Below are 24,383 nucleotides of genomic sequence, written 5' to 3' on the forward strand. Positions count from 1 at the left end.
TGTATAGGAAAAAATACTAGTAAAAAACATAAAGTGATTAATACTTGTTGATCTTCAGAATAAAGGTTAGATTTGAAAGATTTGCCACTTAACACAGGAAGACTAATAGGAAAAACCATGCAAAACAAGTTTTTTAATACAAACTCTGGTAAATAAAGGAATCGGCTTAAGCTGTTATGTCCCCTATATAGGAAAGTTTCAGTAATACATTATGTAAAATGTTAAACTAACTGAAGCAGCAGCTCCTATATAATACCAGGTAATATAAAATGATAAACACATATAAAACTTTTAATCCATTTTTTTTATTTCTCTTTTATTTTATTTTTCTTTTTATATATATATTTCTTTTTTTCTTGCCTTAACACATACATTATTCTATCTTCATATATTACTTTCAAAAATAAAGATCAACCAAGAAAATAAATTATTTTATCTCCATATATTTGTTAAAAAAAAGAAGAAAGATCAACCAGCACTTATATGTTGTAAAAACATTTGGTTTTTCATTTTCCTATGCAAAAATCTCTAAATATAACATCAAGAATTTCTTCCGATGAGATTTTCCCGGTAATTTTTCCAATTTCTGTGAGGGCACATCGTAATGCTTCTGAAGCGAGAACAACGTCTCTGTGTTCTGACATCATATGATATTGCTCTAGGTGGCTGAGACACTTGGTCAGGTGAGAACGGTGCCGAGCTTGTGTTAAACTCGGATGATCACTCAGAGGATTTCCGCACCTGCAATAAAAAAAAAAAGATAAAAAAAATGTTAGCTAAATTTTTTGCACTGGATGAGACCTGCAATACATTTGTCAACCATTGTTAGGGATTTTAATATCAAAATAGTAAAATTACAAAATTTAATCACCAAGCAGTGTAAAGTTAAACCTGTGAACAAAGTCACCTAAAGTAGAGACCAAACAAGACAGGTCATATGGTGCCAAAACAGTAATTCAAGCCCATTTAGTTGCCTCTTAAAATTATGCATGGATAAATGGTGGCTTCAATTTAAATACCTTAACCCTTATAGGCAACCCCTTACCCACAAGGGGAGTATAAACTTGTGTATTAACCTTAATAAACATTTAATTTACAGAAGGAAGAACTTCTTTATCAACTTACATGACAGCTACCATCGTTTTTAGAATATCCAGGAAATTATCCATCCCCTCTCCAGTAACACATGAAATTAAACACACTGCTGCTGACATTTGACCTTCTCTTGACCCTTTACTTTCATCTCTAAGGTCAAGGTTAACATCAATGTTGTTATTTATATCACATTGTTTATCATTAGAAATATCATATTTAAAAGTTTCAAGATTTTCACAAACATTATTTCTTTTACCTAATTTATCACTATTACATGTACTAAATGCTTTTAAAACCTCGGAATAATTACGGTTTCTAGCTAAATCAACTTTGTTAAAGACAATAATAGTATTTGAAAAATCTTTAAATTCATTTCCAATATTATCACATAAGCTTTCTTGAACTATATTTCCAAAATTATTAGATGCTGAGTCTGGAATAACATTATTTGATTCCTCTACTGTACTTTTTAAACCAAGTTTAGCGAAATAATTTGATAAAAAATCTGCTGTATTCATAACATTGTTGAATTTGTGACTAGATACGTCAAGTACAACTATTTTAACATCTGCTTCATTTGCTCTGAAATCAAGAAATAGAAAAACAAATAAATAACAAGCAACTAAAAATAAACCTAATTATCAGTAAATCACATCAAAATAATGATTATCTTGTAAAATGTCTTATTTCTGAAACGTTTTATTTCACATGACAAACATTAAAGAAAAGCCTCAATGTTAAATATTTACACCGTAGCGTGACCTTAGCCCTTGACCTTAATAACCTGATTTTTTACTTTTTATACATGATTTTAATATGATATTATAGATGAAGGTCCTGTATTAACTCAAGGACAATCTTTTAAAAGTCAAATATTTTGCTTAAAACATGAATATGTGACCTCGACCTTAAACCTGATAAACAGTCAAAACTTTATCAATGAAGACAACATATTTATAATACAATATAAAGTGCTTAGATCCAAGGCAATGTTTCATCTATGTACATGTATAGTAAAATATCTATATACCTTTTAAGAGCTCTATTAACCCCCTCAATCTCTACAATATCTTGAGTTTCTCTGAGTCCAGCAGTATCACTCAGTAAGACAGGATAGCCTCCTATATTTATATGAGTTTCTATAAGATCTCTAGTTGTACCTGCTATATCAGTTACTATAGCTGCCGGCCTCTGACCTGTAAATAACAAATACACAACTCTTAAGAACATTCTTTCTATATTATTAAAATAAAATCATCATTTTGGCTCTACTTGTAGTTACTCTACACTATGAATGTAGCAAAGGTAGTGGAGCCACATTTAGAATATGGATGTAAGGAGACTGCACATGCCTACAAAAAAATCAAACTGTGTCAAACTGTTATATAGAATATAATCATTCATGTGATATTTTCATCTTTAAATAAAGGTCATAAACTTATAATTATTAAAACTGCTGTATTGAAAATCCAACATTTTATTAACAGTAGAACAATACTATTTTTCCTTATTCCTTAGAACAAAACATTTTTCACGTCTGTTACAACGACAGCCGGTGTTTGATTCTTTTTCTTGCATATTACATATCAATTATTTTCAGAACAGAAATTACGAAAACGGATATTCTCATTACTCACTTTTTCTTATAGTAGCGTATCAACGTACAACTTCATTCATAACGGTTAAGTGACGTCATCCTAAGAACGCAATTCATTCATAAAAGGCGCTTGACAATGACATCATTTAAGGCACACGACTTGTCTTACATGGGGGTTGTAAGACAGGGTTTTCTAGCACCGGTGTAAACGGTAGAAAATCCTGTCTGACATGCAAGAAAATATTATGTACCAGCATAACACTGATATATCTTCATTTGAACAATTAAGCTTAAAGGCAAGATAACATAACTCTAACACAGTAATTCAATACATAGATACAAAGTTAATGCCCTTGATTATCATATCACACATTTTGAATAAACACAAATATAACTTACAAATAGCATTGAGTAAACTGCTCTTGCCCACATTTGGTTCTCCAATGATAACAACATGTACACCTTCACGCAATCTTTCACCTTGTCTCTTATCATTAAGATGGTTCTTTATGTCATCTTGTAGTGACTGTACACTGTGTTTAACATGTTCTAAAACATGTTCTTCTATATCTTGATCCTCACTGAAGTCAATGAAAGCTTCTAGATCTGCAGCACACTGTAATAAAATACATTATATATATGATTCTTCGTAATATTTTCATATCAAATCAACACTGTTTAGTTGATAGACATTACATTATAAAAGTAGATAACTAGATTGTTTCCTATCCTGATAGAATCCAACATCACTTGTAGCATTCAAACTTTCATCATTCCAAGACAAACAATTTATAACCCTAACCTTTACATCTTGAAGACTTGTATAGCTACACATATACAAGTATATACCCAATACCCAATGCTTACATGATAAAATGAAAAGTGTTTCTCCATAATTGTTGTGTCTTCCACTAAAGTGGTTAATGGTACAGAGATTGTGGTAAAGTTAAACATTTCTTCAATCAAATAAATTTTCAAAATTTATTGCTACTTAATTATCATGAAGGTCATATGTATAATGATGTGATTTTGTCTATGAACAGATAATGAAGTTGATTAATTTAACTTACTGCTTTGAATTTAACCTACCTTAATGAATGCTGCCCTCCATTTACTGTACAGTTTACTGAGGTCACCCTCCATTTGTCTGAGGGCTTGTCTATGCTGGGCCTCAGTCTCTGCATGTATCAGATCTCCTAAACCCTCCACCTCGGTCAGGTCCATCTTATCATTCATAAATGCTCTATATAAAAATAGACAAAGAAAATTACATAACATTTTCATAACTCAATAAACTTAACACTTATCCTGATGGACATTTAATTTTAAACTGTTTATTGTTGATCTTAGAGATCTAAATATCAAAATGGTGAAGTTAGTATGCAAACAATATAGAGTGGGATGAATCTGCATGGACACTTTAATGAGTCTGCTTCTTGGACATAAAGAGTAATACATGTAGTATCATATTTGGAATCAAATTACTTTCTGAAAAACTGAAATTAGTATTGCAGATGAAATTGTCTAAATACCGATATTTTTCATCCATATTCCACCAGCTAGAGTTTATCATTTAGATTTTACTAATGATTATATATATCCATATACTCATCAGCAGTATTACGGATGTTTTTTTCTCTGGCAATTACGAGTACATAACAATAGTAACATAAACCTGTAACACATAGCTGACCATTTTTACTATTTTTTTCCCCTTTCTTGGATTGCTGAGAATGAATGTGCCTTAAGTTAAAAGTGTCATTAATGTGAAGTTATTTCAGTGTACTTTGTATAAGTGACCATTGTTTTAATAACCTTTAATGGCATAGGTGTTTTCATATAGTAAATCCATGAACCAATAGGTGTGTACAGTGCTATCACATTAAAAGAATTTGAAAACATTAAACTTATAAACTAAGTGCTATACCTGCCATACAAGTTCTAACATGGTAATTTTGATACCTTTTTGTAAATTCCCCTGGTTCTGCTTGCCTACAGCCTGGTATTTTATGCAATGCTGACAGTATAGCTGTCACCACTGCCGGGCCTCCATGTACTTGAAACTCAACACAGTCTTCTCCAGTAAAACTATGAGGCCCTGAAACAATAAATAATAAAATGGAAGTACAATCAACACCACTGAAGTCCTCTGTGTACTATGATAATATTATAAATTATTGAATACAATATTGAATTCTTCTGAATAAGCTCATGACTGTAAAACCTTTATTGGATGAGGCACTAGCAGAGTCGATTGAAGTTATGGACTTTTTACTCTGAAAGCAATGTAGGTTTGATATGTATATTTTGGACTCAGAAAATCATGGTAGGAGTCCAATATGAATTTGATATTGATTTTTTGTACAAGGAAAATCAAAATAAGGCATACTATTTCTTTCAAAATACAATTGCAACAGTTATTGGCTTGGAAATATAAACAGAAATTAAACAGGAATTTTAAAAGTTCACAAACAGCCATCAGTCAGTTTGATCAATGGCAGAATTATGAGCAGGGCCTTGAAAAGTGATCTTTAATCCTGCATACAAGTATTATGTTTCACCAGAATATCTTCAATAATTTTGAAGACTGATGTTGACTAATCAGGGGGGGGAGGGGAGGGGGAGAGACATGTGCAGCCTAAAGGACTCAAACCTGAGACCCTCGGGGATACGGTTCCATTGATCTACAGATGGAGCTGTCAAGCTACTATAACTATTTTCTCCCCAAATTAGTGAGCAGTTCTATACTGTGGCAAAACTAAAACCAAGAATTTAATGAATTTACTAACACTATCAGTCCAAAACATTAATGTATTTCAAGTCAGGCTCTAAAATTGTAGTTAAACAAAACCCTGTCAGACTGTTATATTTAGTGTGTACTTTTACTATTAAGAAAAACATTGAAAAAAAATTTCCTATTTTCTTCTTAACTGTTTTTTTTCTCTTTAAAATTGTTCCATATGATAACATTTTCTCACCTGGGAATGCAATGACAAGTCCCTTGTCAATAACTACTCCTGTTTCTGGATCAATCAATTTCTTAAGAGTTGCTTCCCTTGGTTTTGCAGCATGCTTCAATTGCGCAATCAATGTTAAGGCATGTAAAGCACATGGTCCTGAAATCCTTACAACTGCCACACCACATTTACCATGGCCAGATGATAACGAGAATATTGTAGACGAATTGTTTGTTGAATTATAATTAACGGTGTCACTATATGACCTCATTGACCTCTGAATGTCAGCTGTAAGCTGAAGTCTCTCATGTTTTAGTAAATATTTATATGGCGTATAACAAATAGTTGTAAAGTGTTTGAAGTAGAAGCCTGGTACTAAATTCCCGCTAAGACTATAAGATAAAATATGTAAGTTTCTTGTGTATGCTGACACATGAAGCTTTGTGCACATTTTCAATAAGTATGATGTCTTAATAAAATAACCAAGCTATCAAAAAACATTTATCCGATGTATTCTATTCATAGTGTTTTAAATTCTCCTTTAAGATATATTTCATTTGTAGTCAAAAGTTACTTGTTTTTATCTTCATTCAATCCTTTATACCTGTAAATATAAATAATGATACATGTATCAATTAGGCTTAGCCAGAGATAATTGGGGAAACAATGTTTCTGGCAAGCCAATCAATAAATTACAACATCATATTTAAAATATCCTCTTTTAACTTAAGTTTAAATACATGTACAATTATAATAATCAATTCACTTAAAAACATCTATATCTTTTAAATCAGCCATTTTTACATGTACTTCTGATGGCATTTACATATAAATACTCATTTTGATCTAAACTCTATTTACTTTACATCATTTTTTTTGTAATTTAGTGCAATTATTATAATAATGGCTTTCATCTTATCTTCTTCCTTTCTCACTATTATATTTTTATGTATTAAGACAAATTTTAAGATTTACTGGGCACTGAAGTTATAACTCAGTTTAAATCAGATCCATCTAAATTCAAGCAAAGTTATAAATGAAACATATACATGTAAATATTTGCCTGTATGTTCTTTACAATGATAAGCAAGGGTTGACAAACACTGAGCAAACAATTATATCTGCCGCTTATTGAGATGGTATCATTTCCTGGAAATTAATGATATTACCTACAAACAGCTTCCTGTTGAACGCATTTATCTCTCAAGGAAGTTAAAAGATATTTTTTATTAGCTAATATGATCCATACCTCAATAGACTTGTCCAACTTGGTTAGCAAACAATATAGAGTCTGGTCAGTCTGTACAGATGTGCAGGCTCAACTTAGGTTTCAAACTTGTGACACTGGAGTTATAGTTCCTGGAGCACTGTAATGTTAAAACATTTATTATGATATGACAGATTGTAATGTTAAATATTATTACATCATTATATATGTGTTTGTCATATATTGGCATCATCAAATTTTCTTTATTAAGTAATGTAAACAAGTTATGTTTCTTGCTGCATGACTACTGCATATTATTGACTACTGTTAAAAGATGGTTACTTTTAAAATTTAAATAATAAGAATGTACCATTATTATAACGCACCACTGTCAATATATCACCTGCCTCACAAGAGCGGTGCAGAGATTGACCCTGAAAAATGGGCAAAGTTTTTATCTTCTGTCTGTTCTCACAAGAGCTGCAAGATTAATATAGAAGTTTTCTTTTGCTGCTAAAATAGATGAACATGCATGGCTGTATTAAAATCCATATGACTAGACCAGTGGACACATGTACTCATTGTGTTTGATGATTTGTGTCAGACTCCCTGCTATTTCCCACTTGTGTGTTTAATTGTGTGTGGAGGGGGAGCCAGGAGGGAAAAGAGTATTGCTACAATTAAGTTGTCAAGAATCATTCTGTTTAATGTTTCAAAGTTTTGTAAAAATTTAATATCAATTACCGGAAAAACCAAGGAAGAAGTGTGAGGGTACAGCACCAAACTCTTAATCTGGAGGTCATGGGGTGATGGGTTCAAATCCCACTTGTAGTGATTTCCATAATCCACACTAGTGGAACTACTGGTTCAAAAACCCAGGAAGCAGACTTCTGGCGTGACTTAAAGGGTATGTCTACATGCAGGTCCCAAAAAAGGGACCCAGTGTTTTCTTTTTTCTTATAGAGGAATAGTGGCAGGGCCCAATTATTGGGGAAATTGTAGGCGGAAATACATATTTTCTGGGGAGAGGAATTGGGGGCGAGTTTAATGGCCCCCATCTAAAAATGGCTCTAAAAAATCACTCGGACCAGGTATTATGACAGCTTCTGAGACCAGAATCCTAAGATGAATTAAAGTTCTTTGTAAGGATTCAGAAGCTTCTCATCAGAGACATCAAGATTATTTTTGATGGGAGATGTCTTTTCCAACAGATTGACAGTATGAAAAAAAAATGGTTCAATTACAGACAGAGCTTATATACAAGCTTTCTGCAGGTTTCTTAAAGTATATATTATCTGTTACGACTGAATTTCTGTTGGTATCAATCAATTCACAGGGTGTTCTTATTTTCATTGGAAGCTGTGAGCTTCTTCTATTATAGCTGCAAGCCTTGAATGCTGATGCTGAGGAAAGGTAGTTGGAAGAAAAGTTTTTCAGAATGCATGGTGATTGAAATGCAAGAAGAACCTGTAGAGATAAGGCCAAAAGCCTATATGACAGGACATTGCGAGAACTTAATCTTCTACTAAATTTTAATTTTAATACTCTTGTCAATATACTCCTGTTTAACAATAACAGTTGAATAGATATTCAAAATATGGAAATATACTTTACAGTACTCTTTGAAAAAAAACAAGTGAAAACTAATTTAAACCATGATTTTATCCGCAATTTTGCAAATTTAAGTTATCCTATCTTACATTTATCTCATAAGCGATAAATTACAGCCGATCATCGGATGAGACTGGTCACAACAGTGAATAGATTACTCATACATGAGTATCTGCTGATAGGATTTATTTTCTGGTCGTAAAATTACCTTTTCACCGGTTGTCACACCTGAATGACTAAATATTTATTTTTAGCCAATCAGGTCACCGCTTGCTGTATTGGTAGTGACACATTCACCGGTGAAATTGAGGAGAAATTTGTCAAATCAAACAGGTAAGGTAACTTTTTCAAATTAGTTACAGCATAATTAATAGAACGGTCACGTTTTCCCCTTCTCCATGTTTAGAGCCACGTATGCTATAAGATAATGACGAACTCTAATTTTGAAAAGTTGTGGAAACAAACCAGATTTCGCGACAGTCCCGTCTTGCTGTCTTGCTGTACGTGATAAAAAAACAACACTGGTGTGATTTCAGGACATGCAGCAGGACCTTATTGTGAAAGGTTTCTTGTTTTCTTCAAGGTAATAAAATAAGTATTGTAATTTTGTAATCATTCAATTACTGGTAATGAGGCTTAAGATAATAAACATAATATGATAATTGCAACTTGAAACAATTTACAGTAGTCAGTATGCATACTTTTGATTTGTGACAGTTGTAGTGGGGGTCAGACCCTGACCAACAGTTTTATCTGCCCTTGTAAACAGTGGCAATTAAAAGCTTTTAACATTTTAACACGGGGCAATCCGCATAAAGGGTTTCTTTCAGAGCGCGTTTTTTACGGCCTTGACACAATGATCGAGATTCAATCTATCTATCTTTCTATCTTCCATTAATGTCGAACCCCTCGCGGGGACATAAACATGACACTAGATTAGTCAATTCAGAGAAATCTATGAGATACAAGGGAAACCGGGAACCAGTCCCTAGCTCTTATTGAATAGACCTCATGGTTCTTTTACATCATACATGCCCAGTGTATAGCACTGATACATGCAAGGATTTCTTACCAGTACACCTCTAGTTAAGTGGGAAACACTGAAAGTGTCTCTGAAAAATCCCAAGGGTGTTACCCAGGATCGAACCCGGGACCTCGGGAGTGACAGCTAGTGGTCTAACCAACTGAGCTATCGTGTCACCAGGACAATCTGAATCAGTGCGTTTCCTGTCGCGCAGGAATTTATTCTTTTTAAATTTACAGAACATTTCATATCACATGTATGCCAATTTCAAGTCCACGGCAAACTATTTTACAAATGATGCACCTTTATCCCATTTTCAAAATAAACCCTCCTTTAGTCATTACACATTTTAAATGCATACATGTCACAAGTGATGTGTATACTACCAAATATGGTAGTATGATGCAGCTGTGTATTATAAATAATTCACTAATTAACACTTAAAGTGAATTTATTTCGACGTATGTACATAATAAGGTTTTACACTGGGTTGTGAATGGAGCTACAGTAACTAACACTTCTCAATAGTTTACCAAACCCATTTATGTGCATACAATAGAATCAACAGCTATAAATCACATTCTTACACCCAAAACAACATTCATAATTTCATAAGTAAATTTAGGGTCAGGTTTAAAAAATTCTAGAAGGTTCCTGGCCCTGTGCTAAGCATTTGCTAAGCAGGTACACAAACAATGTCCTGTTTTGAAGGTGAAACATCGGCACAAACATTAAGGCACAGAGTCTTCGCAGATTCATTAGACCAGGAATTGGTGTTTACATTTTGAAGTCTGAAATCTTGACGTCAGCAATCTGTACTTTTTTTTGAGACTTGACTTGACTTAATGATTAAGACAGTTGCCCCATGTATGTTAAAAGGTCCTTATTGACAGTTTACAGTGCTGGATCAAGTCGTGGGCCAGGATCTGACCCCTAAGTGTCTGTGGACCTTTCAGTGATTTGCTGATCTCAAAGTTAAGTATGCAATATGTTTTGAATATGTTAATTGGGTCTAGGTTACAAATGAATGGTGCATGATCACATTCAAATAATGGTTAAGTTTGAAATTAAAAAAAAACTGCATGTGAACAGGACTAGTATGTTACATGTATCAAGATAACTCTGACCAAAAAAAAAATTAGTGATTTAGTTCCAGTCTTATTGTTTGTTATAATGTTATATTATTTGTCTACATGTAATTTGTCCATTTGATGCATAAGAAATTATTATAGTAACCGTTTTGCAATGGCTATTTCAATTAACATTGATAAGCTCTTGAGTTCTAGAGTAAACACAAGAAATTTTTTTGCTGTAGTTTTCCTTATCAGTATAATTTCAAGATAATAAGAAGTACTGACTGTGTTAAGTTGTTTTTATGTTTACTTTATTTTGTCAAATTATTGATAAACATGTATTACACATGTAATCGGCCTTAATTACAGAAACTTTAATGGTTCAGCTTTAATAAAAATCGTATGCCCTGAAAGGTAGAGCACATTAGCCTTGTCAGTACAAGCCATAATGTAACAAGCTTCATTCTTTCGATATCCTTAGTTTTAAAAAAGAAAGATGGAAATTAGATAAAACATCAGTTTAAGTGGTAATTTTCACTGGTTTATGAATAGAAGCCTCTTAAAGATCAAAGAAATGCCACTTAAAGATCAAACAAAAAGCCCATAAACCCTATATTTTGGAATGTCTGTCTGTAACATTCTTGTCTCAGTTAAATTATTTTAAAAAATTGAAGGAATTTGATTAAAACTTTAACTTGCATTGTCCAAGAACCATTAATCCATCCTTGTTAAATTTATGTCCCCTAAGTTAATAATTGGCGTCCGCGCCGAAGCGCGGCGCTCTTATGGAATGAGATCAGATTTTGTGAAAGGGCGACAGCAACTTCTCGAGCCTTTTAGTCGGTCATAATAAAAGCCGAAAATTCCGATCGGTATGAGGGTGCTTGATTATTAAATAAGAATGAAATGTCGCGATATGTTACAATGAATTTTCGCAATGCAAACATTTACAAATGAAATAACCTTTTCCGTCAATAAATCGCGCTCTTCGGGGTTTTTTATTTATCATTTTGTAGTACACAGTCGGTTATCATGTCATGGTATGTTATTGTTGTACATGTATCCTAGAACGATCAGTTTGATGACCTAAATATTCCAAAAACCTATTTATAGATATATCTTTTTATCACTCCTATCGGTAAATGCCGGTCTCTCCCGGTCTATTTTGACCAGGATTTACTAGTGACCGGCGAATAGTACCACACGTTTATTGTCCGGTCTCTCCCGGTTTTGGAGTAGATGTTTGATATCGTTACAATTAGAAAAAACAACAATAGCATGTTTCATTTTATCTATATGAGATAAAAACAATAAATATGTACACGGATTTATATGTAATATAAATCCGTGATATGTACAATAATTGAGAAAAAGGTACATTTTTTATGGTATTAAAATGACATTATCAACTTTGAAACATTTTATTTAATTATTCAATTTGTTATCCGTGTTTAGTAAAGATGCCGAGGAATTATTCAAAGTTACAAATTAGATTTTATGAATTATTCAATTGATCGATAATTTAAAAAATGATAAAGAAAAATACAATGTACATGTACATGGTTTAAGAATAAACAATATTATATATTGAAAGATAAACCATAATTTACTGACTTTTTCCAGTTAAGCTTTGACTTATAATCGTCGGTCAATATGACAATTGAATTCTTAAAATTTATTTTACAATTTTAATAAAAAAGAGTAGTAAAAACTCAGTATTAAAATAGCACATAAAACACAAAAAAGAATAAAAGAAAACAATATTATATAATTTGTATTTTTTTTTAATTAAAATTAATAGATATTACAATTATTGTATAATAAACAATTATGCTCAACATGATCAACATGGTAATATAACCAGTGTCATATTTTTACTAACTTAAAGTGTGAACAGATACCTTAAGGGGGTCTTCGCTAATAGCGATAACATGTACATAATAAGGGACAAATGTGTGGTACGTGTTGATCATGCGTTACACATATGGATTATAAATGATTGCATACATGTATATCCGTTGCTATTAATAACCACGATCATAAAGAAATAACAAGTAATATTCTAATCTCTAGCATGCCAATCAAAGTTCATAATGAACAATGTCTTTCGTCCGCTCATTCATAAGTGGTATACATTTCTGGTAGTTTATAAGAATATCTTGTCATCATATGTGTACTAGTTCATCTTCACTTGCTGCATTTCTTGCTTGGACGCCCTTTGATGCTTTGCATCAATGCTTTTCTTGTAGTTGTCTGAAGTACAACTGATAACTGAACTCCACACCATTATAGAGACTAGTGAGAGGAAGTTCAGGGTTAGAATTTAGCAAGATTTTCTACTTGCAGATTTTTGCAAGTGATCAAATGTTTAACTGGCAATATGAGGTAGTCAACTGGCATTTCCATGATCACGTATCTACAATGACAATGCATTTTGAACATCTGGTATGAAAATTGATATTAAGCTTGAATGTCCATTGAATATCAAAATCATCTTTATAACTGATAAACACAGATGTCTTCTTGTAACGAAACAAAAACATTTCAACACATTAATTTATAAATGATAAACAATTGTTAAGGAATCAGATTCGATATACCAGAGGAACACCCACTGGTGACAACGTACAGTTATAAACTTGTTCATGTTATGTAATTTCTTAGGACCTTCATTAATTTTAGCATATTTTGTACTTGATTACACCAACAACCTTAAAACTCAGAGGTACTGATCTACTTAAAATAAATAAATATTTCAGCTTAAAAGTAAACACTTTACAGAGGAGTGCTACGCATTTACATTGGACTCTGATAAAACATCTTGGATACTCTAACCAATAGTGTTTGGCTATTATAAATAATCCATCAAAATATAGTCACAGAAAAAATAAATACCGGTAGAGCAACTTAAAATTTATTTTTAAGTTTTTAAGGTAAACGTCATCAGTTACTGCAGCTGGCAGTTGCCAATCATATCAGCTCAGAAGATAACAATTATGTAAACGTCCAAAATGAACAGTCACTTGCAAATAAATGCCAGTTAGAGTAATTTTTACTGGCATTATTAGATTTCAACTGGCATTTTGCCAGTATGCCAGCTTAAATTCGAACCCTGGAAGTTGGCTGTCAAAGAATCCTGACATTACCTTAAGTTTTGGAGTTATTTTCCTTTATAATACTTGCTATTGCTTAGCCAGAGACTACGTTGAAAATTATTGATGAAATTGGATCAAAACTTACTAACAAAGTGATAGGGAACAGTGTTCAAGGTCCATAATTATACCTTTTTCAACAGTTCAGAAATTTTCATTGGATCAATAGTGCCCTACAACAGTACATAAACGGTCCCAGAACATACATGTATTGTAAGAACAAAATTTTAATGGGATGATGTGCTTTCAAATAAATTGAAAAATGTTTAAAGCGTCTGCTTCTTTATCTAACTATGTACACGTAGTTGCATGACCATGACCAAATGTAAGAGCTTAAGCTATTCTTAAAATAATACTATGACCAAAGCAGATTTCGTACAGAAAAGCAGTGCTTTTTTAAAAAGAAAGTGCCTAACTGACAGCTATTCTGTTGACAAGGCGACACATTGATTGTGGAGTTTATGGTAGTTTAGCTTTTTTTGCACTGAATTTATAACCAGCCCTTGAACACCAAGTGCAGTTTTAAATAATCAAGATTATTTCTTTAAAACAAGTTGACATTTAAACAATTATATCTTAGCCTTTAATTTACCCATTTATAATGGCTGTCAGTGCTTCACAGTCTTAAATGATTTTATGGTTTTAAAAGTTTATTTTTGACAAAATCATAATGTTATATGTATTGTATTTTATTTTGGTGCCTGACTTTTACATTTGTGCAAGCCAGTGCTTTTTAAACAATTTTGTTGTGCCAGCTTAGGGAAATTTGTTGGTAGCTGTTTATTTATCTAATATTCAACTTTAATTAATTACATGTTTGTAAGTTTATTGACAAGGGATGACATTGCAATTTCTATTTTTAGATTAAGAAAAAATGAGAAAAAAAGGTATTACATGTAGTTGCTGGTTGGAAGACTAGACTGTTCTATAAACTTAATTAAAATTTCTATTAATATCATAAATCTCATTCCTTAGGCAGACATTTATATAACTGTCAAAGAATTATTAACTTATAAATAACAGTGATTGTAATTTAATCATTTTGAAACCTGCTATATTTTGGAACATTGTCAATATTTGACAAAAGTATGACTAATTGTTATTGATATGAGAAGATCAATAACTTTAAATTGTATGTCTTCTTTAGAAGGTTATTCATAAATATCACATGCTATAATTGGCAATGCAACAGATAGGTCAAACTATAAAACTAAAATATAGGACATTACAGTAGTAAAATGCTATGGCAATGTCACAGTAGTTGCTATGGCACTGTTTTCCTTTTAAGTTTATCAGAAGGATAGCATTGGAAATGTCACATGTGGTAGGGGTATCACCGTATCGTTGTATAATCAGTATAATAAGTTAACAGGTAGCTATTGTACTGGTACCAAGCTACAATATGGTACCATCTTACCACTAAGAGTAAGAGCATAATTTTTTTATACTATTTTCCCAGCAAAGCATAGTGAGGAGAAAGTGACCTTTCATTGGTGTTCATTCCATCTAGACCATACAAATATACTTGCCAATCTTTCCTGATAACTTCAGAATGTTTGTATTGAATTAGTAAATCACCTGTTCCAGCAATTAGTGATACATCAGAGAGGCTCCTTCTTCACAGCAGATAGTAAAATGCTCAAAGCCAAATATGTTGACAAGTAAATTATGATTTCTTTGGAAAAATTGCAACTAACTTGTTGGCCCTTGCCTCAAAAAGTAATCACTAGATCACCAAATGATATACCAGTCGATCTAATTTAGACATACATTTACTTCTTGTACTAGATGAACATGATATTATTTCTTTATTCTGATCTAATAATTACTTTCCTTCTTGTTATAAATCTAATTATATGTGGTTGCTAAAATTTGCCATTAATTAATACAGTAATTTTATGTATATTTACTATTGTCTAAGAGCATATGTTAGTAAAAGTGGTGATATACTGTGTTAAATTAGTACCATAGCATGGTATATTTTTCCTTGGAGTAACACGCCATATTTCCATATCCATCTTCATCAGAGATCTTCTCTTCAGAAATTGTTGGTCAGAAAGTCCTTTTAAAATTTTACATAAATATTTGATAAGTTTCAGGTTTTTCCCACATTAAATGTAAGCGTATGAAATATGTTCATTCCAGACTGTTCTTCTACTTTGTAGATTTTCCACTTGTCCTGTCTCAGACAAGCAGGCTTCATTTTTCACTCGCCTGCAGAATAATCTACTTATAAATACTAGCAGACTATCCATGATTTATTCAGGTGAGCGATACAGGGACATCATTGATCTCTTGTTTCAATTTTAAATTTTTCAACTGTCTAAAGTCTTCAATATACCTCTTATGGCTGGGGGGTTGTCTAGCATGAGAATTGCAGCCACTATAATCCCTGCATGATGACATAAGAGGCGACTAAATTGGTTTGAATTACTGTAGTCTATGTATCCCTTAGCTCCAGCAGGTGATGTGGTTTTGACTACGGATGTTGCCTTAAGTTTGTAACAGGACTCCTGAGGTTTAGCCAAAATCATCTTTCCTGTTTCAGTGCCATAAGACCTAAATTGTGTTGGTGTGCCGTAATGCCAAACAAAACAAACAAGTCTTCAATAGTTAAGTTACAAATCAATATCTTAAAGCTATTTTAATTTGCATTTGCACATATCTATTGAATTCTAACAATGGTAGCAAAATCTTTAGACAAACTTTTAAAAAATCTATTTTAACTGTTGGTTTGTATATATGATATAAACATGAATTTTCTTATCAGAATAAGATTGTTCAGATCATATGACAACTTTACTTCTGGAACACATTCTTAATCCCCTTCCCTGAAGTATGGGGCACTGTGATGGCACCACTAAACCATTGATTGACACTGGGTCATTTCTTAAAATAGGAGAGTGTTTATGAAGTATTGTACCTGCAGTCAGAAAAGAATTTTCTCCCTTAAAACGCAAGTAAAACAATTATTTCGTTATCAAATTCGTCAAACTGTAAATATCCTTATCAGTGATAAAACCTAATACATTCTTAACACTGAATATATAATTAATATAAAACAAGACACAAGTAGGATTATGGCTTATTATTGGTAGCATATATCGACAATTCATTCCAAAATCAAGATATATGGCCTGACGTCTGTAATATGTCTTCACTATCATGGAATTAAGAAAGCATTAGTCGAATTGAAAAATCAGTTCTATATGCACTAAAATTAAAGAACATCGAAGAACCAGAAAATGACGAACGCCACATCTATCTCTCGGAAAGCATGGGATGAAGGAAAACTGAAACGAAAAACTTATTATTAAAACTTTAACAATCCAATCTATATTTACATTGTAACAAAACTTGTCAGTTATGAGCTAGCTGTTCTAATTATGATAAATTGGGGTGGTGGGAGGGAAATACTAAAAAGATATGTTTCGCTGCCAATGTAAAGCCTGGAATGGCCTAAAACACGCCATATACGCTATATGAATATGCAAACATAAGCAGATGACGTTTTACGGACTTTGAAACGGAACTCTTTTACTTGTCCTATATGACTTCTTAACTTTTAAACATATATCAAGTCTGTCAAGTTAATTAAAAATAATAGAGAGTTCACAATTCAACAAGATATGTCTTATTTCACTGTATCACAGAAATTTACAATTCTAAAATACACTATATTAAAATAAAGACCTGTAAGCTATGTCTTTTCAAGGTAGTCAGCAATTTTATAATTCCTTATATCCACATAAAGCAATTTGAATACCTTAATAAATAACCCACATGTACTGTACAAAATGTCATTTCTGTGAATTAGTAGAATATATTTCATGTGATGGTTCTTTGTACGTATAATTTAATATCTTTGAATTATTGGTTTGCGAAAAGGAGTCAAGAAATAAAGATGATATAGAATTATATGTAATAGTTCTTAGGATGAGATTAATGTGACTGTTTCTATATTGATAATATGCTCAAAGAAGTAATGGTATCATAAAATTAAACACAGAGAAAAGTCGTTAAAGATATTGGATATTAAAGAATTTGTGAGAGTCATGATGAGTAAGTAAGTAAGTAAGTAAGTAAGTAAAGTCTTTATTTACTGAGGCTACACATTTGGTTTCCCAATCTTCCATGTGGGCCTCAAAACATAAATATACATAAAATATACATAATTTACATAATAGTTATACAGCAAAATTTTCAAATTACATACATGAAGACAAAAATGCATAATATATACATGAAAACACAACAAAAACAATGTACATTCAAACAAAATACATATTCAAAACACAATGCATGTACATATATTACTTAATACTTAATCTATGCAAGACCAAGGTACTTATGTGAAATTCCAACTGATATAGGAAGCTTGGAATTTTCTAATAGTTTCAGATTTACGAATAGAATGAGGGATATTGTTCCATAGTTTAGGGCCTGAATATGTCAGAGATTTTCTAAAAATTTCTTTTTTAGGTTGTGGCACAAATAAATCTGAGTTTTTTGCTGACCTAAGGTTATGCTCATGTCTTTGATGAATAAATTGAAATTTGTTTTTCATGTACTGTGGAAATGAGGCATTGTTTAAAGATTTATACATAATGACAGCTTTTTTGTATCTAATTCTTTCATCAAATTTTATCCAATTTAATTCATTAAATAACTCAGCAGATGGAGCATCGTAGCTTTTGTCAAGAATGATTCTTGCAGCTCTTTTCTGAAATTTTATGATATCCAAAATCTGTTCATTGTTACAATTCCCCCAGACTGTACAACAATAATCTAAATGTGGTAAGATATAAGCATTAAAGAACAGTTTTCTTGCATTTACATCAAGGTATTGTTTAATTCGGAGAAGAAGGTACAACTGTGTATTGCATTTCTTTAATGTCTTGTCTACTTGGGTTTTCCACTTAAGATTATTGTCAACATGAATACCTAGTAACTTTTCTGTCTCAGAAAATTCAATTTCATGTTCTTGCAGATGTAATGGTTGTAATTGTTGTTTATTTCTATTGGATGACAGGTTCATTGCTTTTGTTTTCTGGGCATTTAGCATCATTGCATTTTGTTTGCACCATAGATTAATATTGTCAAGGTCAGTTTGAAGTTTATTATGTAAATCTTGTGTAGAGAGACCTGATGCTGTGAGAGTAGTGTCATCAGCAAAAAGATCTGCCTCTGAGGTTTTCAAATGGAGTGGTAGATCATTTATGTATATGATGAAAAGCAGAGGTCCAAGGACAGATCCTTGAGGTACCCCTGATATGACTGTTGCTGATTTTGATAGGTTGCCAGATACAGTGACCTTCTGTGTTCTATTTTCAAGATATGATGTAAACCAGGTAATTGCACCAGAAGAAATATGATAGTAATAAAGTTTTTGGATGAGTAACTTATGATTTACAAGGTCAAATGCCTTTGACAAGTCAAGAAAGATTGTGCCAATTAGCTTTCCATCATTTATTGCCTTAATCCAGTTGTCAACAATATTTGTCAATGCAGTTTCGCATGAATGTTTTGTTCTAAATCCTGATTGGGTGTTGAAAATGAAGTTATACAATTCTAGGAATTGTTTTAAATGATCAGACACATGTTTTTCAAATATTTTAGAAAGTATTGGAAGAACAGATATAGGTCTATAATTATTCTTATCTGATTTGTGCACTTTTTTGAAGAATGGTGTGACCTTAGACTGTTTTAATTTTTCAGGAAATTTACCTGTTGTGATACTCAAATTGATAATAGTAGAAATTGGTCTACATATAATGAGTGGCTTGATTCGAATGATTTAATGTACATTTTGTAAAAATGAACTGAGAAACAACACCAATTATCATTATGATAGTTTGATAGAGACTTAATGTATAATGTTTCTTTGATTTTCATCTCAGCATTTTTAATGAAGTTTTTCGAGAATCTTGCATTTTCATGGTCATTGGTGGTGCACTCTAACACTGTGATGTAGCCACTTTGATGTATCCAGAGTTTGGTCAATACTGAACTTTATAATGCTGCCTCAGGATATGAAATCTCTCACCATAAAACACATGAGTTTGACACCTCAACCAATCACATTATACTTATACCTCTCATCTGCAAGGTTTTCATTATTAACAGATTGGCCATCGATATCATTGGTTGAAATGCTGTTAAAATCGGTTGTATTATCAGCTTCTAGATCAAAATGTTCCTCTTGACCCTTGGCAAAATCTGTTGCTCAGTGTTGCCTCAGATAAAAATGAATACCCTGCATTTGTCCTGAAACTACACGTTTTATTGTACACATCCAGAAAGGGAATCTTCTACTCATCTTAGACCTTACTGCAAGTGATCTAGAATTAAAAAAGTCCTTTATGTTGTTTTGTCTGAAGGCTATTGTTTATATAAAGTCTTTGATAAGACCAGACTGTGGATGGAACCAAATGTTTACTAAAATACTGGTAATAACATTGATCTTACAGTTGTATTGACACCTGCATAATGAATGTACAAATATAATGATATATAATATCACTTTACACTTATATTATTGAAGTTTACCTGTAATAGAAGGTTTAAACAGATCAGTCACGATCAAATGTATTTATTGAAGAATTTTCTCTCAATGGTAGTGAATTGGACGGGTTGGCGCATGAATTAATCCGTTAGTGTTGCAGTCCCGTTACAGTCATATTACCCGTGTCTACGTTTGAAGAATGGCCTTAAGGTATTGATTATTCTTTAACCTGGTCCAATAGTAAAATAACATAAATATTCCATTCTTTTTTCCGATCAGTTTTATTGGTTTCGATTGAATAGAGATGTATTTATGTAGGAGTATCGATATCGGCTAGAACATTGTTGAATTGATTGTCTTTAACTTCAGGGTACGGGTGTAATGATTTTTATCTATATATAGACTGGTTTTTGAGTCATAATCAGGCTTAGTTGGAATTTTAGTTTTGGACTGTTTCGTAATACAGGTACGACGTCAGTGAAATTATACTTTTTGCATTTTAATGTTGAATGGATTGATTTAATATTGTACAGGAAAGAGAAATATTTTAGTGATTTTTGTGATAATATTGATTATTTCAATCATTACCAATTATTGGAAAATTAAAAGGTATTTATTTACAAGAGACTGAAAATTTACAATAAGTCTATTGACTTATATGACTGTCCTTGATTGATTTTTTTTTCTTTTTGTTTTCTTTGTACACATATACAACTTTTACTGAGTTTGAAAATGGTCTACCACAAACTGCATTTAGAGATAATAATATCTTATCTCACTTACTAGTAATAGCTCGTATTTCACTTTTTAAATCAAAGGTCTCAACAAAAACCTAGTTGACCTTATTTTAAATTTCATTGGGAAAAAAAACTGAGCAAATATTTACTAGGCTATAAACTTAACTCTGAATTTTATCTTACAGAAGAAAGATAAACTGCGTTGACCTCAAGCTTATGATAATAGTAAAAGTGAAAGTTAAAAGCCATATGTTGATCTAATTTGCATTATATTTCTGATAGATTAAGTAACACAATTAGCAGATGGTAGAATATAATAAGTAATTTAGAATGTTTTGTCTTAGACATATGTTGATATTTATTAGCTCTACTATACTAGAATAGGGAGAGAATGATATTGTACTCAACCAGGTGTTGGCATCAGCGTCACACATTTGTTAAGATTTTGCATGCAAACTGGTATCCCCAAAACAACTGAAGGGAATGGGTTTTAACTTCACGGTTTAAATGTAGGCCAATTAACAAGACCCATAACTCTGATATGGATTTTGACAAAATTATGGCCCTTTTTGAACTTAGAAAATTCCACATTAACTGGGCTCTTGTTTTACCAAGCTCTGAGAATATTCGGGCACGCTGTCCTACCAACAATTCTTGTTATAATAACAATTACTTCTGTGCATATGTTAAAACATGGCTTAAATAATGTAACAATACATGTACATTGTTGATGTCAGTATACATTATGTTACAACCAGTTTTATTTAGACGTCACCATATTGCTTCTTACCAAAGCATTTTTACTTCAATATAACTATGCGATATTGATAAATTGGTCCAAACATTCAACACAGGTTATAGTAAGTTTTGAGGTTTAAAAAAAAAATTGTTTACTAACTGTCAGAGTAAGGGACTAATTTCAAAAAGTTACATGATGCAGAGGGTGCCATGGAAATGTATTTGTTACTATTTGTTTTATCTAATTTACAAGTTGTTCATTGAGACAGTTTTAAAATTCACATTACCAAGTGATTCTAGCATTGATTATTGAACAATATAACATTGCATGCTTAAAATCCTGTGTGGGTTAATTTACATTGCTGAGTTTCAATAATTCAATCAAATTTTATTTGTTTACCTGTTAGAAATGCTCCCATGCAAGTTATTGCTATAGAAATAATTGATGAGGTTTGGTCTTGTGATTGTACAGTACTGATTGAAGTTTGCACATTCTGCTCTTTTAGTCTAGAGCTGTCATGAAAAATAAACTGAGGTCTGAGTAACGGAAAGCTGAACAACTTGTCTTTCAGTTTGGTTATTTAAAAGATATTTCCAGAAGATGCCACTGTGCATGCTTTAACATATTCCCTTGTCGGTTATTCCAGATTAGCTCTGTCATAATTTAAGTTACACTGACATTGTTAAATAATTAAGATCATCATAAACTACTGACTAGAAATTATGTTATATGCAACTCTCTGATGATAGGAGAAATGGATTCTTTATGGGTCAGCATATATTAGTGTTTTGGATATTATGGCCAGAACTGGTGCTGCAACGATTCACCTAATGTTCAATTTGATGTGATTTTTATTTCAGGCACCCCAATTCAATAATTTGACACCAATTAGATTCTCGTCTGATTACTTTTTTATCTTTAGTTGACAATTCTGCCCATTTGCTCTAAAAGTTAGTGGCCCTCTACTTTTTTTACGTTTCCTTAGTTGTACAACTATTCAAGTTAAAAAGCACATGTTAACAGACAAACTATCACAGAAACAATACTAGGTACTGTGACTTACAGATCTGACTTTTTCTGGACCTAAACTCAGAGAACTTATTAAACACATCAGCGTTGTGCTTTCATTTCATTTGTTGCAACAAGTTAGTTGTACTTATCAACTTTGTACATGACATGTCCGCAAAACATATCTTGAGTTATAATTAACCAATTGTAATTGAGTTATAATTAACCAATTGTAATTGAGCTATAATTAACCATTTGTAATTGAGTTATAATTAAGCAATTGTAATTGTAATAAAGCGGTATACTAGTCTGTCAGTCTGAGAGGGACTAAAACTCTTATGTTTTCCATGTTTATTTTTGGGTTGAGCAGATTCAAATTGTAATATTGGAAGTTGAATCTGCACCCAAAGAACTGGTTTTCAATGCATTGGAATGAATCTTTGCTTTTCAGGCCAGGACCTTGAAATGAAAGACGTTTTCTATCATCTGAGACTTCTGTTTTAAAGATTATGTTTTATTTTAATGAGTTTTTAGTTTAAGACTTAAACAGAAATATTTTTAAGCACCTAAATAAATTGATGGTACATATACATAATGCAGGAGGCATGAAAGATAAATGAATAAAATGGTCATAAAACCGTGTTTAACAATTCAGATATTTAATATTCTAGTGTAAAGAAAATTATTCATATAGATCTGTTTATAAATACAGCTTACAAAAACGCAGAAGAATAGATCCCTTCAATCTGTAAAATCTTTACCGATATCTAAGTCACGAAATTATTTACTTAATTAAAGACCCACCACAACATACCTTACTAATATGTGCCTATTGTTGTCATTCAGAGAATCTCATGCATGTAAAACATGTCCTATAAAAGGGCAAGATCAGTTTTTAGGGGCATAAAAAAATTGTTTTTGTTGAAAATACTAAGTCTTAGTCTTTGTTGAAAGTTGATCTTTGTTGATAAATGGTCTTTAAGTTAGCTGTTGTTGAAAGGTGGTCTTTATTGAAAGTTGATCTTGTTTCAATCTGATCTGTGTTAAAAGTTGATCTTAGTTGAATGTTGATATATGTTATGAATGGTCTTTATTGAAAGGTGGTCTCTTTTGAAAATTGTCTTTGTTGAAATTTAGCTTTCTTTGTTAATATGTTGATTGAAGTGCTAACATAGTAACACATATTTGAAGGCGACATTCAGCACAAAGTTAAATGTTGATTAAATTTAATTATTATTTTGACAATGTTCAGTTTGTCATACCTATCAATTCAGATTATTTGTAGATCTTCATCATAAAAGTTCTGTTCAGCCAGAATTGTAAAAGTTTTGCTGATACTGGTCTTTAAATACATAATAGTGTCTCTTTGAACAAGTTGGCAATATTGCAAAATTACCTGCGGCCATTACAAATACCCGTTTAATCATGCAAGATAAATCTATGGATTTGAATTGATCATTGCCGTTTTTCATGAAAAATACCAACTTCAAAAACATGTCTACAAGGTAGAAGCTTCCTCGTTCCTGTATTGAAAAAATTGTTCAAGTAATGGACTTCCTACAATAATTGATTTTTATATCAGGTTTAAAGACTTCATGGCTAACTGTCAACTTGCACAATATTATAAAAGTATTTAAAATTTTACACTTGGAGAGACCTTTTATGATTAATAGTGATT

General features: G+C 31.9%; 2 protein-coding genes across 6 annotated transcripts in view; one reads left to right on the forward strand and one right to left on the reverse strand.

Moving 5' to 3' along the window:
* Positions 1-453: 453 nt before the first annotated feature.
* LOC132754781 (tRNA modification GTPase GTPBP3, mitochondrial-like) lies at positions 454-8,659 on the reverse strand. Of its 2 annotated transcripts, none has more exons than XM_060745485.1 (9): positions 8,557-8,659; positions 6,899-7,016; positions 5,671-6,253; positions 4,655-4,790; positions 3,782-3,935; positions 3,092-3,308; positions 2,126-2,291; positions 1,126-1,677; positions 454-741 (listed from the first exon to the last, which is right to left on the reverse strand). In XM_060745485.1, exons 3-9 carry the CDS (start codon positions 6,098-6,100, stop codon positions 507-509), a joined length of 1,890 nt encoding a protein of 629 aa, XP_060601468.1. In that variant the 5' UTR covers positions 6,101-6,253; positions 6,899-7,016; positions 8,557-8,659; the 3' UTR covers positions 454-506. The 2 variants fall into 2 exon arrangements, with proteins under 2 accessions (XP_060601468.1, XP_060601479.1); XM_060745496.1 differs by having other exon boundaries at positions 6,819-7,016.
* Positions 8,660-8,669: 10 nt separating this feature from the next.
* LOC132754789 (ceramide glucosyltransferase-like) overlaps positions 8,670-24,383 on the forward strand; it is a 44,902-nt gene continuing 29,188 nt past the window's right edge. The window contains exon 1 of one of the 4 annotated variants that reach the window (XM_060745504.1): positions 8,670-8,800. The gene's annotated coding sequence lies outside the window, so the exon portion shown is untranslated. The other 3 variants (XM_060745541.1, XM_060745525.1, XM_060745511.1) reach the window with 3 other exon arrangements.

The sequence above is a fragment of the Ruditapes philippinarum genome, unplaced genomic scaffold, assembly GCF_026571515.1.
Source record: "Ruditapes philippinarum isolate M1 unplaced genomic scaffold, ASM2657151v2 ctg134_1_1_1_1, whole genome shotgun sequence".
Classification (NCBI taxonomy): domain Eukaryota; kingdom Metazoa; phylum Mollusca; class Bivalvia; order Venerida; family Veneridae; genus Ruditapes; species Ruditapes philippinarum.

What these genes read in the sequence shown, in the direction of transcription:
- LOC132754781 (XM_060745485.1), bottom strand. Translation starts at nt 6,100, where the DNA reads ATGTGCACAAAGCTTCATGTGTCAGCATACACAAGAAACTTACATATT. An exon ending in CCAGGGGAATTTACAAAAAG is followed by an intron (nt 3,936 to 4,654) that starts GTATCAAAATTA and finishes ATTTTTATATAG; the next exon opens with AGCATTTATGAATGATAAGA. An exon ending in GGAGGGCAGCATTCATTAAG is followed by an intron (nt 3,309 to 3,781) that starts GTAGGTTAAATT and finishes ATTTTATTACAG; the next exon opens with TGTGCTGCAGATCTAGAAGC.